Source organism: Lucilia sericata, unplaced genomic scaffold (assembly GCF_015586225.1).
Source record: "Lucilia sericata isolate MDLA Ls3-8-SP2 unplaced genomic scaffold, ASM1558622v1 Contig001471F_arrow, whole genome shotgun sequence".
NCBI classification, from domain to species: Eukaryota; Metazoa; Arthropoda; class Insecta; order Diptera; family Calliphoridae; genus Lucilia; species Lucilia sericata.
The window spans coordinates 97,501-112,042 of NW_023995399.1; the positions used below are offsets into that span (position 1 = coordinate 97,501).

General features: G+C 31.2%; 1 protein-coding gene across 1 annotated transcript in view; it reads right to left on the bottom strand.

The window, feature by feature from the left end:
• Positions 1–1,911, bottom strand: part of LOC119611519 (photoreceptor-specific nuclear receptor) — a 19,221-nt gene extending 17,310 nt beyond the window's left edge. Inside the window, 1 exon segment of the mRNA XM_037967133.1 lies at positions 1,874–1,911. Within this exon segment, the coding sequence (XP_037823061.1) occupies positions 1,874–1,911 (38 nt within the window).
• Positions 1,912–14,542: the final 12,631 nt, after the last annotated feature.

Sequence of the window (14,542 nt, forward strand, 5' to 3'; positions counted from 1 at the left end):
AACGTTTAAAGGGTAAAAATAGTACTTATTTTTGGTACTTTTTAAAAAATATCATTTTCTTTTTAACGGTTTGAACCTGCGAACATTGTTTAATAGGTTCCCACAAGTACTAAAAGGACCGTGAAAATGGGAATTTTGAAATTTATTCAAACTAATTCAGTAAATTTTGATTCAAAGTTACAAATTGTTAGATTTAGTTACACTAAATGATGTGGTTTTTGTAACACGAATTCCAAACCCTATTTGGTCCAACTTGAACTACTTTTTAAAACATACATCATTTGATTGAATTGGTACCTTTAAAAGAGAAAATTCTGGTACTTTAGTGTGACGAAAATGTACTTTATTTAAAATAAATTTATGAGAGTGTTCCATTTGTAATTCAAATTTCGATTACATTTTTTTTTTTTTTTTTTTAAATTCCTATAAGCAAAGCACTCAGGCGAATTATGGACATTCAAGCTGGAATTATGGACAAAACCGGTAGAAAAATACTCATTCTTACAACGTTTGTTAACATTTAGAGAACGGATGCGTATAAAATTTAATAACACCCGTTACCATTTTGGCAACTACAATTGTAATTCGACAACGCATCGTTGTCATTGCAACAACGCATTGTTGTCATTTTGATTACGCTTTGTGTCATTTCGGCAATGCATCGTTGTCATTTCTACAACGCAACGTTCTATTAACAACATAGTCACTTTGATAGCACATGGTCTTCACTCCGAAAAGATACCCCATATCGTAGTTAGCCGCCGCCAGTCGAAGATCGAATCTGCGTTTATGATTTGACAACGTCATTTATTATTTATCATCATTTTTGTTGATTTGATAACGTAGTATATTTTTTATGTTTTTGTTGTTTTGACAACTATCCATGCATATTTTGACAACGGATGATATTGAAACATTATAAACACTTTGTTGTCAATTTGGTAGCAAGCGTGTATAATTTAAAACGTATTTTTCGCCTCTGTGTAGTGTTGGGTCAATTATGAACCATTCCTCATGAAATTTACTACAACATTTTTGGTCCTTATAAAGCTTATTTATGTTCGAATTTTCAAGTCTATAATGAACGTTAAAAGGGGTTAAAATGCTAAAATTTTCTTACACGGTGATGTCATTGGAGGCAGGTATTTTCCAGAAATTATGATTACAAGTAATTAAAAAAGTTGTCATTGTAAATCGGATGAATAACCGTATACAGCTTCCGTAATCCAGACGATATGTAATAGTCATTGAAAAGTAAGTTGTGAGGTAAGTAATTACAATTGAAAGCTATTACCTAGTTTTTGCTGGGATATTATGTTAAAACAATTTGTACATCCTTAGGATTTATAAAAAATATAATTTTAGTTTACTTGATACAAAGGTTATCTCCCAGACTAGACAATCAACAACTGAAAAACTGATTTATCCATCCTAGGCTAACACCATATAAAATGTCAGATCACAAGCCAACCAAATTTAAAAAAAGTCGAAAACCAAGTTACACTTTTCTAAAGGATTGAGTTGCGCTGAACCGAATCTGCTTTCAGATTTCCTCTATCACATCTAAGGTTTAAGATGAGTCCTGAAATTTGGTCCTTTTTGAGACGTTGTGGGACAACAGCCTCAAGGTTGTGGGATATAAGATGAATCGGTATATTCTTGGTATTTATACCCTAAACTACTATAATGCACAGAGTATTATAATTTGAAAATATTCATTATATAGTTAAAATAAATATAGTTAAAATTTTCACAAAAAAATAGATTTTGAAAATTGATGAAAAATTTTGAAGTTATTAACAAAAAAGATTTTATGACAATAATTATTATTATTAAATTATTTATTGATATTAATATTAACATTACCTTGTGTCAAGGACGAGATAATACCACCGATTCTTCTTTATTCATAGTTTTATTTGATATTGTTTTATTTATAAAATTTTAAATTTTTTATTAAAAATCACTTATAATGTTTGCACTTGTTCGAAATTTGATTTTTCTTTATAGAAAATGTAAATTTACATTAATATTTTACGAATCATTTGTAAAACCACAGATGTAACACACACACACACACACACACAAATTGCGATACTTTTATTAGATTTCTTTTCAGCTTTTAATGAAATTAAAGCCTAATTTCTTTTTTTTAATTTTTGTTTTGCTCTATTTTTCTTTTATTTTTTACTTCAAAACATTATTTACACAAATTAATTTTACGATGAAGTAGCGGCAACAGCAGCTAGAGGATTAATGAAAGTGATTAATTGTAATTGTGTGGCAGTCGGATGCGGAAGGAATCAGAAACGGAATCACAAACAGAAACAGAGAGTTGGAGTTGATGTAGTTCTGGTCGGAGCAAAGAGTAGTTAAGTAAGTAATTCACTTCAATTTTTAATTTTTGAATTTTTTTGTGTATTTTATGCCACACGCACCCGTAGTATTCCCATTACACAACTAAACATTCGCACATACAGAGAGCGAGATAAGTAAAAACGATACGATGCGATGCAATGCGACAGGTTAAATGTGAATCCGCGATGTTAACGTTTCGATATACGATCTAAGATTTATCACAAAAAACATCATACACATACAATAACCATGACAGGAGCTAAATGCTTTTTTACTCTGCTTTCAGTATCTGTATGTTTGCATGGATGTTATTGAATGAATGGATAGATGGAAGGTTGGTTGGATGAAAAATGTATAATGTGTTGTTGTGCTTTTTCATCGTACAACAAAACACAACAACATAACCGACCAACCCTTAAAAATACAGCCCCACATACAAATATACACACACACACTCACAGACAATTTCTGTTTAACCCGCAATCAGGAATGAGCAAAGAGCAAGCAAAAGCAACAACAGCAAAGTTGTTGTCATCATCATCGTAAGCATCCAGCATCAAAGATACTGATTCATATTTATGTGAAGGTTGTGCTGTGTATATATGTATATTCGCAGCAGTATTAGTATACTCCCAAATTTACCACCATTTATGGTTCACAAACCATCCAAACAACCAACCACCCACTCGACTCACATCCAACCAAGGCACACACCCAAATACATACATTTATACCAAACGACAGACGACAATGACATCTAGAATATAAAAAGCAAAGAACTCATAAGCAGCATCAGCCGCCCTAAGAATCAACATTAAAGGAGGTTGTACAAAAACCAAATCATCATACCAAACTATCTCCAAATTTCAAATGGGAGACAAAACAGCACCACCCACCACTGGCAGCTCTTTAGAGATACACGCTCATACAAACACTTAAAACTGTTAGAGCTTTGTTAGCAGTAAAAACTTTGAAAATTTTACATTTTTAATTTAAGAAAATATTTATATTTCATATAAAATCGATATTTGTAACAACATTTTAAGAAACTCCAAGAGTACATATCAAAATTCGAGGAAAAACCATAAATTTGCAGATCAACCTAGCATAACCAAATCTAGAAGTTTCACTGGAAAAGTGAAACTACTTGGCCACTATATAACCAGTTTTACACTCCTCTTCCACGTTCAATATTCAGAAACTCACTTTCCTGAATCTAGTTCTTTAAAATGTTCAAATCTTGTGGCATAACAAAGTTCCTAAGATAATTAGATCTAATTTCGATGAATGAATGACAGTGTTCTAGCATTACTGTCCTCTCAGCATTTGTCTAAATTCGTTCATCTAATTTTGTAGAGTTATGCTCGTAAACATCATAACCTCGAACCCCATAGAATTTAAGTGATCCTACTCAGCGATCAGACCTCGTTGAACGTCGAACGGTTTTGTATTTATCAGGTTAACATCATCAAGTTCTCTTCTCTTTATAGCATGTACGTACATTCCCCCTTTAATTGCCGACAATCACCGCGTGACCAGAAAGCCATATGGTTGAGCTCAACACTGGAAGAGTATTCAGTAATGGACCTTTTACCGCCTAATACGGCGTTAGTTAGTTAGTTAGTTACTTAGTTAGTTAGTTAGTTAGTTAGTTAGTTAGTTAGTTAGTAGTTAGTTAGTTAGTTAGTTAGTTAGTAGTTAGTTAGTTAGTTAGTTAGTAGTTAGTTAGTTAGTTAGTTAGTTAGTTAGTTAGTTAGTTAGTTAGTTAGTTAGTTAGTTAGTTAGTTAGTTAGTTAGTTAGTTAGTTAGTTAGTTAGTTAGTTAGTTAGTTAGTTAGTTAGTTAGTTAGTTAGTTAGTTAGTTAGTTAGTTAGTTAGTAGTTAGTTAGTTAGTTAGTTAGTTAGTTAGTTAGTTAGTTAGTTAGTTAGTTAGTTAGTTAGTTAGTTAGTTAGTTAGTTAGTTAGTTAGTTAGTAGTTAGTTAGTTAGTAGTTAGTTAGTTAGTTAGTTAGTTAGTTAGTTAGTAGTTAGTTAGTTAGTTAGTTAGTTAGTTAGTTAGTTAGTTAGTTAGTTAGTAGTTAGTTAGTTAGTTAGTTAGTTAGTTAGTTAGTTAGTTAGTTAGTTAGTTAGTTAGTTAGTTAGTTAGTTAGTTAGTTAGTTAGTTAGTTAGTTAGTTAGTTAGTTAGTTAGTTAGTAGTTAGTTAGTTAGTTAGTTAGTTAGTAGTTAGTTAGTTAGTTAGTTAGTTAGTTAGTTAGTTAGTTAGTTAGTTAGTTAGTTAGTTAGTTAGTTAGTTAGTTAGTAGTTAGTTAGTAGTTAGTTAGTTAGTTAGTTAGTTAGTTAGTTAGTTAGTTAGTTAGTTAGTTAGTTAGTTAGTTAGTTAGTTAGTTAGTTAGTTAGTTAGTTAGTTAGTTAGTTAGTTAGTTAGTTAGTAGTTAGTTAGTTAGTTAGTTAGTAGTTAGTTAGTTAGTTAGTTAGTAGTTAGTTAGTTAGTTAGTTAGTTAGTTAGTTAGTTAGTTAGTTAGTTAGTTAGTTAGTTAGTTAGTTAGTTAGTAGTTAGTTAGTTAGTTAGTTAGTTAGTTAGTTAGTTAGTTAGTTAGTTAGTTAGTAGTTAGTAGTTAGTTAGTTAGTTAGTTAGTTAGTTAGTAGTTAGTTAGTTAGTTAGTTAGTTAGTTAGTTAGTTAGTTAGTTAGTTAGTTAGTTAGTTAGTTAGTTAGTAGTTAGTTAGTTAGTTAGTTAGTTAGTTAGTTAGTTAGTTAGTTAGTTAGTTAGTTAGTAGTTAGTTAGTTAGTTAGTTAGTTAGTTAGTTAGTTAGTTAGTTAGTTAGTTAGTTGTAGGATGTACACATCTAATCCTAGGCCTCTATCAGGCGTGTTGTGTTCTTCTTCTATCAGACTAGGCCACAACCGAGTAAAACCGATCATATTACATATATTAATTTTTTCCCAATCTGAAGGATGCAATATTTAAAATCACATCTCCACCGGTATTACGATCTTCTCAATTTTTTTAATGGAACTTCATTCCAGGATCCAAATCACATTTTAATATAATAAATTTGAAGAGATATTACTCTGATTTTATATTTTTTAAAAGTTTCTTGATTAGACCATTATTGACACTGGCCAACAAAGTGAAAAAAGTGTCCATTACTTAAATGTTCTGCTGTAAAAGATAAAATATTCTGGTACTTTTGCTTTGATTCGTCCTTCTTGATGTAGAGGATTGGGGTTTTTAGTGTTTGCTACGATTGCTACTGCTCCAGCTACATAAGCCAAGCCACAAAATACCAAAAACATTTTAAGATGACAAACACAACAACACAATATAACAATAAAAGCCACTTTACCAACTCATACTTATTCTCACACACTTAAAGATACATACTATTACATACTAGTACATTCTAGGACTCGAAGTAAAAAATCACCATAATGGCTTCCATATACTCTCTCTTGTATCGTCTTTTTCAAGTTCTGGATTCTCTTTTCTGCTTTAAAATATATTAGTATGTATTTGTTATTGTTGCTATTTTTGCTTTCTGCTGGTTGAGGTATACGGTTCATACATATTTCTATATATTTTATATTGTTGTGCATACATATAGATATTTTTTAAATGTCAGATACAATATATATTAGATACAAAACAACCTACATTTATTTGTTGTTCATATGTATGTATATTTGTATGTGTATCCTTTCAAGCAGCTATCCTTTAGTGTCCTTAGAAAGCAACATTTTCATTTTCTGTTAGTAGTTGTTACCTTTTGTATCATTCACATCATGACCGAGAGCTGATAATCGTGTGCTTTGACATTTTCCTTTTTGTTTCGTAATTGTTGTGTTGTTATTGATTACTTTATTGCTTCTACTTCTGCCTGTACTGCTGCTGCTCTTTTTTAATTCACTTTATTTGTTGTTATACTTTAAATTGTATTAAAATATCACATATATAGGAGCATTATCTTTCAGAAGATGATTAGAAAGTATACAAAGTATTTCAATTACAAATTCATTCTATTAATTTCTTAGCTATGTCCCCTCGATCAACTTTAATCGTAAAATTATTCCCAGTCCTTGAAGATAGCGGAGTCAATTTAGCCATATATGTATATATGTTGTTATGTATAAGTTGTTATCAGTTTTCAGATTACCCCAAATATCTACGAAATCTGAATATCCAATAAATCTATCAGACATGCTTTCGAGAAGTTTCCTGTTTATAATCAACAAAATTGGTCCATAAATAGCGGAGACATGTGCAAAATTCCGAAACAACTAATAAAAATATTACGTTTTTTCGCTTTCTTGATTAGTTTTTTCTGAGACTAAAGCAGCTCTTTCAACAAATTTTGTCAGATTATATATATATATATATATATATATATATATATATATATATATATATATATATATATACATATATATATAGCTCCCATACAAATTTACATACTCCCAGAGAATGGATTTATTATTAATAACTAGAATATCGGCATAGCCACAAACTTTTGCACATTAAATCAAATATTAATGTAAATGGTATTAACAACTAAAACCTGGATCGATCCTTAATAGGCAATAGCTTTCGATTTTTGAAGGAAAATGTCGATGATTTAAACAATTGAATTTTAGATTAACACTGTTAAATATCAATTAAATTTAATGTATTTAATGAAACTTAATTTTTTATATACATACATATTTAAAGTTAAATTTTGTAATATTGTCTTTAGATTCTTCTTCTGCTGTTAGCCACATTCATTATTTGAGGTATGGTCGGTCCTTCGTAATATGGATTTATTATACAAACTTTTATATTGTTCAGATATGTGTTTGACACATTTAATGCTACATACATACATAGCTCATAGATACATTCATATACACACATACAGAAATCTGAGTATGTGCTGCTGTATGGATGACATTAAATCATACATTATCCCAATGCAAAAGTCAAGACAAGAATTCATTCATAAGTGGCCACGCCCTCTGGATTTTCTTGCTATTGTTGTTGTAGTTGTTCATATTTACGAAAGTAGGGTGGAGCATACGTAGTAAGTACGAGACATCTATGAAATCAAAAAGTAACCACTATGTCGTCGTTATCCGATGCTGTTCTGTGTTGTCTACCTTATTTAAACATTTACAATAGTGTTGATCAAATTAGTTACAAAGGTACTTTTTCTTACAATAACAATTGTACCCAAAAGTATATGAACATTGATAAACGTACTATAGAGCAGAGTATAATACAAACTAGATTGCAGAGTAAATTATAGATTAGAGTATAGAATAGACTATACGGTACAATATAGATTAGACCATAGACTAGACTATATACTAGACCATAGAGAAACTATAGATGAGAGTATAGAATATACTATAGCATACACTATGGACTAGACTATAGACTAGACTTTAGACTAGCTATAGACTAGACTAGACTAGACTAGACTAGACTAGACTATAGACTAGACTATAGACTAGACTATAGACTAGACTATAGACTATAGACTAGACTATAGACTAGACTATAGACTAGACTATAGACTAGACTATAGACTAGACTATAGACTAGACTATAGACTAGACTATAGACTAGACTATAGACTAGACTATAGACTAGACTATAGACTAGACTATAGACTAGACTATAGACTAGACTATAGACTAGACTATAGACTAGACTATAGACTAGACTATAGACTAGACTATAGACTAGACTATAGACTAGACTATAGACTAGACTATAGACTAGACTATAGACTAGACTATAGACTAGACTATAGACTAGACTATAGACTAGACTATAGACTAGACTATAGACTAGGACTATAGACTAGACTATAGACTAGACTATAGACTAGACTATAGACTAGACTATAGACTAGACTATAGACTAGACTATAGGACTAGACTATAGACTAGACTATAGCTAGACTATAGACTAGGACTATAGACTAGGACTATAGACTAGACTATAGACTAGACTATAGACTAGACTATAGACTAGACTATAGACTAGACTATAGACTAGACTATAGACTAGACTATAGACTAGACTATAGACTAGACTATAGACTAGACTATAGACTAGAGTATAGACTAGACTATAGACTAGACTATAGACTAGACTATAGACTAGACTATAGACTAGACTATAGACTAGACTATAGACTAGACTATAGACTAGACTATAGACTAGACTATAGACTAGACTATAGACTAGACTATAGACTAGACTATAGACTAGACTATAGACTAGACTATAGACTAGACTATAGACTAGACTATAGACTAGACTATAGACTAGACTATAGACTAGACTATAGACTAGACTATAGACTAGACTAGACTAGATATAGACTAGACTATAGACTAGACTATAGACTAGACTATAGACTAGACTATAGACTAGACTATAGACTAGACTATAGACTAGACTATAGACTAGACTATGACTAGACTATAGACTAGACTATAGACTAGACTATAGACTAGACTATAGACTAGACTATAGACTAGACTATAGGACTAGACTATAGACTAGACTATAGACTAGACTATAGACTAGACTGATAGACTAGACTATAGACCTAGACTATAGACCTAGACTATAGACTAGAACTTATAGACTAGACTATAGACTAGACTATAGACTAGACTATAGACTAGACTATAGACTAGACTAGACTAGACTAGACTAGACTATAGACTAGACTATAGACTAGACTATAGACTAGACTATAGACTAGACTATAGACTAGACTATAGACTAGACTATAGACTAGATTATAGACTAGACTATAGACTAGATTATAGACTAGACTATAGACTAGATGATAGACTAAGACTATAGACTAGACTATAGACTAGACTATAGACTAGACTATAGACTAGACTATAGACTAGACTATAGACTAGACTATAGACTAGACTATAGACTAGACTATAGACTAACTATAGACTAGACTATAGACTAGACTATAGACTAGACATAGACTAGACTATAGACTAGACTATAGACTAGACTATAGACTAGACTATAGACTAGAACTATAGACTAGACTATAGACTAGACTATACTAGACTATAATAGACTAGACTATAGACTAGACTATAGACTAGACTATAGACTAGGACTATAGACTAGATATAGACTCGACTATAGGACTAACTATAGGACTAGACTATAAATTAGGCTATATAATAGACTTTGGACTATACAAAGTCGAAAAACCATGCTTTGATACTTTTTATAAATTTTCATATCCGATTTAGAAGAAACAATACCATCACTAGCACTGCGTCTGCTTTAAATGCTGCCGCTGTCAATGCGGACGTTGCAGTCTCTACTCTGCTGCTCTTTTGCTTTTGTTGTGTATCGTTTTGTTAGCAAAGAACAGAATTCAAATCCATGAGATGTATGTATGAGTTGTAAATATCTAGATACAACATATGATACGGTGCGTTAGAGTGAGACCACATGCAACCCAAATGTACAACATGTGAGTAAAGTAGTATTAAAGTAATGCCATAAATCAACATTGCCAAGTTTACGAGAATTATGTTAAGTATAGGGAAATCTGTTGGAATCGTTTAAAATCAGTATCTTGTATCTAAATGTAGAGACAACTGGAATTGGGTAGGGTTCTATGAATCGATTTTTGAACAATCGACTATTTATCGAAAAAAGTGAAAGAGGAATAGTTCAAAATAACAAAGACGACAATTTCAAAATTTTAAAATGACAAAAAATTGCATTTTCATAATTTGCAAAAAGTGGATGGTTGCTTTCAATTATATAATCCAAGTATTGAGGTTCAAAACTTCCCAATAAGTTTTTTTGTAATTTTGGGCTTTTAGGAATCCCATTTTATGTATTCCCACAAATATCAAGTTGTTAATCATATCCCCCATCTCTAAACGTATGTTTAAAAAAATACAATAATGGCCGAGCATCCGGCTGTTTGTAAATGGTGGTGGTTGTTGATATTTGAACAAATGACTGTTCAACCTCACAATCAGAGCCACCAAATTGAGGACCAGAAACACATACCAACTAACTTGTGCAGTATATAATAGAGAACAAGTACATTTTATAAATCCACTCCAATCTTTTTTATATGCTGTTGTATATAATTTCAGTGTAAATAGATGAATTTGTTGTTTGTTGATTAATGGTCTCTCTCTATACAAAAAGTATTTGCAAATAGGATGTGAGTAACATTTGCTGTTTTATTTTTTAAATACGAATCAACATTTAATTAGTATACAACTTATTTAATTTATTTTTATTTTTTTTTGCGTTTTTATTCTATTGATTTTTGTATTTGATTTATGATTCTTAACGAATATTTAACCAAAAAAAAACTATATAAATGGAGTTTTTTGCAATTAGAATGTAGATATCGGATTTTATTAAATACTTTTTATTATTTTAAATAATGAAGTAAATACATTTAATCATATTTTCGATTTTTCCTAAAGTGGTAAAATAGTCGTCCTTTTATGATGTTAAACGCAATAGGAAACAATAATTTATGTTTAAATGGTGACGACATAAGTAAGTAAAATCCCCAAAACCCCATATTTTTATACTTATTTTTGAGTAAATAAGAGCCCATAATTCCCCTACGTCCCACCAGAAAATTGCTTTAACGCTTATTCCGGCTTTCAAAGGACGGTTCAAGACAGCTTTCTATGAACCGAAACCTTTATGCGAAGTTTTATGAAAATCGGTATAAAGTTGACCGAAAAAAAATATATTTTTTAATTCTAGAGAGCTTATTGATATATATATATATATATATATATATATATATATATATATATATATATATATATATATATATATTATTGAAGACCCTGACGTTCATAATAATCTTATGATCTAAGGTCATATATAGGGTCACCTTCTGTAATTGACTTTATTTATTGTGGATATATGTATGTATAAGATTGGACATAGCCGAATATAACACTCTTACTTGTTAGTTTTACATTTTACAAGGACTGATATATTCAAATGCCAAATATGTCTGGATTCTCTCTCCGGTGCTGTTGCCATCTCAATAGATGTCATTGTGACAAAGCCACTTATGCTGGATTCCTGAACCCGTTGAGTATCTCTTACTCTTCGCGTAGTAGGGCGCCAGTATAGGTTGGGGAATTTTCAGGTTGGCACTTGGTAGTTGCCTGTCATTCCGTAGATCGTTCTTTATGGTCTGAGAATGGAACTGATGTAATTGGTGAACGATCGGGAAAGACTCCTCTGCCCGACAGGAAACTAGTTCTGATTAAGTAGACCTTTTACTTCAGGGAAGTTCTCCTGTTTCATGCTACGCGACATATGGTTGAGGTCCGTTCCCTCAACTCGTCGGGGCAATTATTGGGTTCGAATTGACTTTGGAAATTTCTACATGCTTTGTCGCATTATCTGACATACAGAGGGATCCTGATGTATTTGCTGGATATTTCGGGCTACCAAATACGTCTCTAGGTACTGTTTCCAAACAACAGAGCCATCTCAGTACTGTTGTTGCGCGGGCTTTAAGAAGTTAAGGAATGCACTGGAATGGGTCATTAGTTGATGCGGATTGCATTTTAAATAATGCAATCTTTCATGACATCATAAGGGTGGTCACCTTCCGGTTTACCGGAAGATTGATTTCACCTGATGTTGGGGCTTGTCACCCCCTTCTATTGACTTTAGACCAGTGATTGCTTTTTCCTTGTCGGGGTTTGCATTGGGATTGATCCCATGCTGCCTGTCATTCCGCAACTATGGCAAGAGATTATATAACTCGAGTTCTTGAGTGCTTGTATATAGACCGGCTCAGCCATGTACAAAAATTGCCACCAGAGTTCTTCATAGAGGGATTCAGGGGCGCGTGGTGGACCGTCTCTAGTCTACCCAGTGGATGAAAAAGACCAGCGTGAAAATTAGGACGTCATGACAAGTGTTCACGTTAAAGTCTCGACATTCGTGTCTGTCCGTCCGTTCGTCTGCCTGTCCATATAAACCTAGTGTGCCCTCTACAGATCGCAATTTTCAAGATAATTTGATGAAATTTGGTACATACTTATCTAAAGACGATGCCTATTAAAAATTGTTAAAATCGGTCCAATATTTCGGTCCATACAACCGTATCCTCCGAATGGGGCTTTTGAGTTTATAATTATGTTAAATGTTCTAGTATCTCAACAAAAATCGGCAAAACTTAGTTTTATATAAGTCTAAATGATAGTGCCGATGTTCGGTCCGCATTTAACCCTATCCCTCTTGAAGGTCAAAATTCACTTATAAACACTAATATGGATGGAAGCCTACATAAATAACTTTAATGTAGACGTTAATTTCTCTAACATATATGGGATAGGCCCGTATTTACCCTTACCGTCATATAAAGCCTCTTGTAAAAAATCTCTTTTTCTGGTCAAAAAATTATAAAAATATTTCGGAATTTAGGTTAAAAACAAATTAAATGTTTTATGTGTAGAGTTATCATATGGTCGGCCTTGCCCTACTATTCATTCATACTTGTCATAAATAAAATTGAATTAAAATTTTTAAATTTAACATAAAGATATTATTGCCACATTTTTTAAAGATTTCATATCATACCTCTATAGTGTGGAGGGTAGGAAGCAACGAACAGACATCTTAAAGTATAGCATCCCAGCAAAAACTTACATTGAAAAATAATGAGTTAAAAAGCTAAAAAAAGCCACTTTTTTAACTTATTACTTTAATACGTTGATTACATTGGAGGCAAATACTTACTGCGCTCGCTTACAAATAACTACTTATGAGTCGATTATGTATGGCAAACTAAACGTTGCCAGTTTCAAAATAAGATAATGATTCCAGTATAGAAATGATTCAAGTTTTCCAAAAACTAATTGAACAAATATTGTTCGCCCCTATTCTGTATTTCGATTACGTTTACGCATTCAGTTACGCTACGATCGAAAAAAAAGGTTGTCCAACAATAAACTGAATCGTAAAAAAAGAAGCAATTCCATTTCGTTTCAATACTTTACGATTGTGTGTATTCTGCTACGTTTTTGCAAGTTGTTCTTTATGTGGCGGAGAGTCGAGTCGAAATACAGAATAGCAAAGTTGCAAAACGGAGAAAATTTCAATTCGAATTGAAATGCAGAATCGGGGAGATTAATGAATAAAACATTCATTATTTATAAAGTTTCCAAGCTATTGCTTTGGCAACGCAATTGAGATACATAATCGGCCCATTAAAAAAGTACCAAACTAACAAATAGGGAGTAAAAAAGTTGTTTTGTTTTACGTACATAAAAATTGTTCACATAGAAAACGAATCTGGGCCTCTAGTTCGTTAGTTCGCTCTCTTACACACAACACAGCTGACATTTATATTGAGTAAGTATTCGGTTCCTACAATGTAAAAATCAGATTATATTCCTAAAGTTTTCATCAATATCATTTAAATTGTTATGATATAATAAAAACGAAATTATTATAACATGTTTATTAATATAGTTATTTAATAAATACCTTTTATCAGAAATCAATACCGAACGAAATTATAATAATTTTCCTTATTAAGCTTCTTACATTGGCAGTTAACATTTTCATCCTAATGTTTGTAAATAAATAACACTCTTTTGTAATAAAAAATCATTTTGCAAAATTCTTAAATGCTTTTTTTTAATTGTTTTATTCAATCAATGTGAATAGTTTATTTTTTCTTCTTTTTTTGATGCTTGTTGATTCTTTATGTTTTTCTTGTTTTCTTGTTTTTTTTTTTTGTATTTTATTTTATTACATACATTATTTGTTGGTTTGTTTTGTTTTTCTTACTAATTTTAAATTTATTTTAATATTTATATATGATCAATTAATTAATTTAAATTAATTACTTGTTTTTGTTTGCTTTTTTTCTTTTTTTAAGGACTCGTTAACAAGTCGTTATTTAAAAAAACTTAAAGTTTACATCTAAACAAAAAAAATAATAGATAATAATTAATAAAAAGGTAAATAATAATTAATAATATTTACTATATTTATATATATTAATAATATATGCATATACTTTTAGTTTCTGTTTAGGATTTATTCCGTATTAAATCCTTTGCTTTTTAAACATAATTGAGGGAAAGGAGGTTGTTTAACATTTGCCTGTTTTCAAACTATTGTTTTGA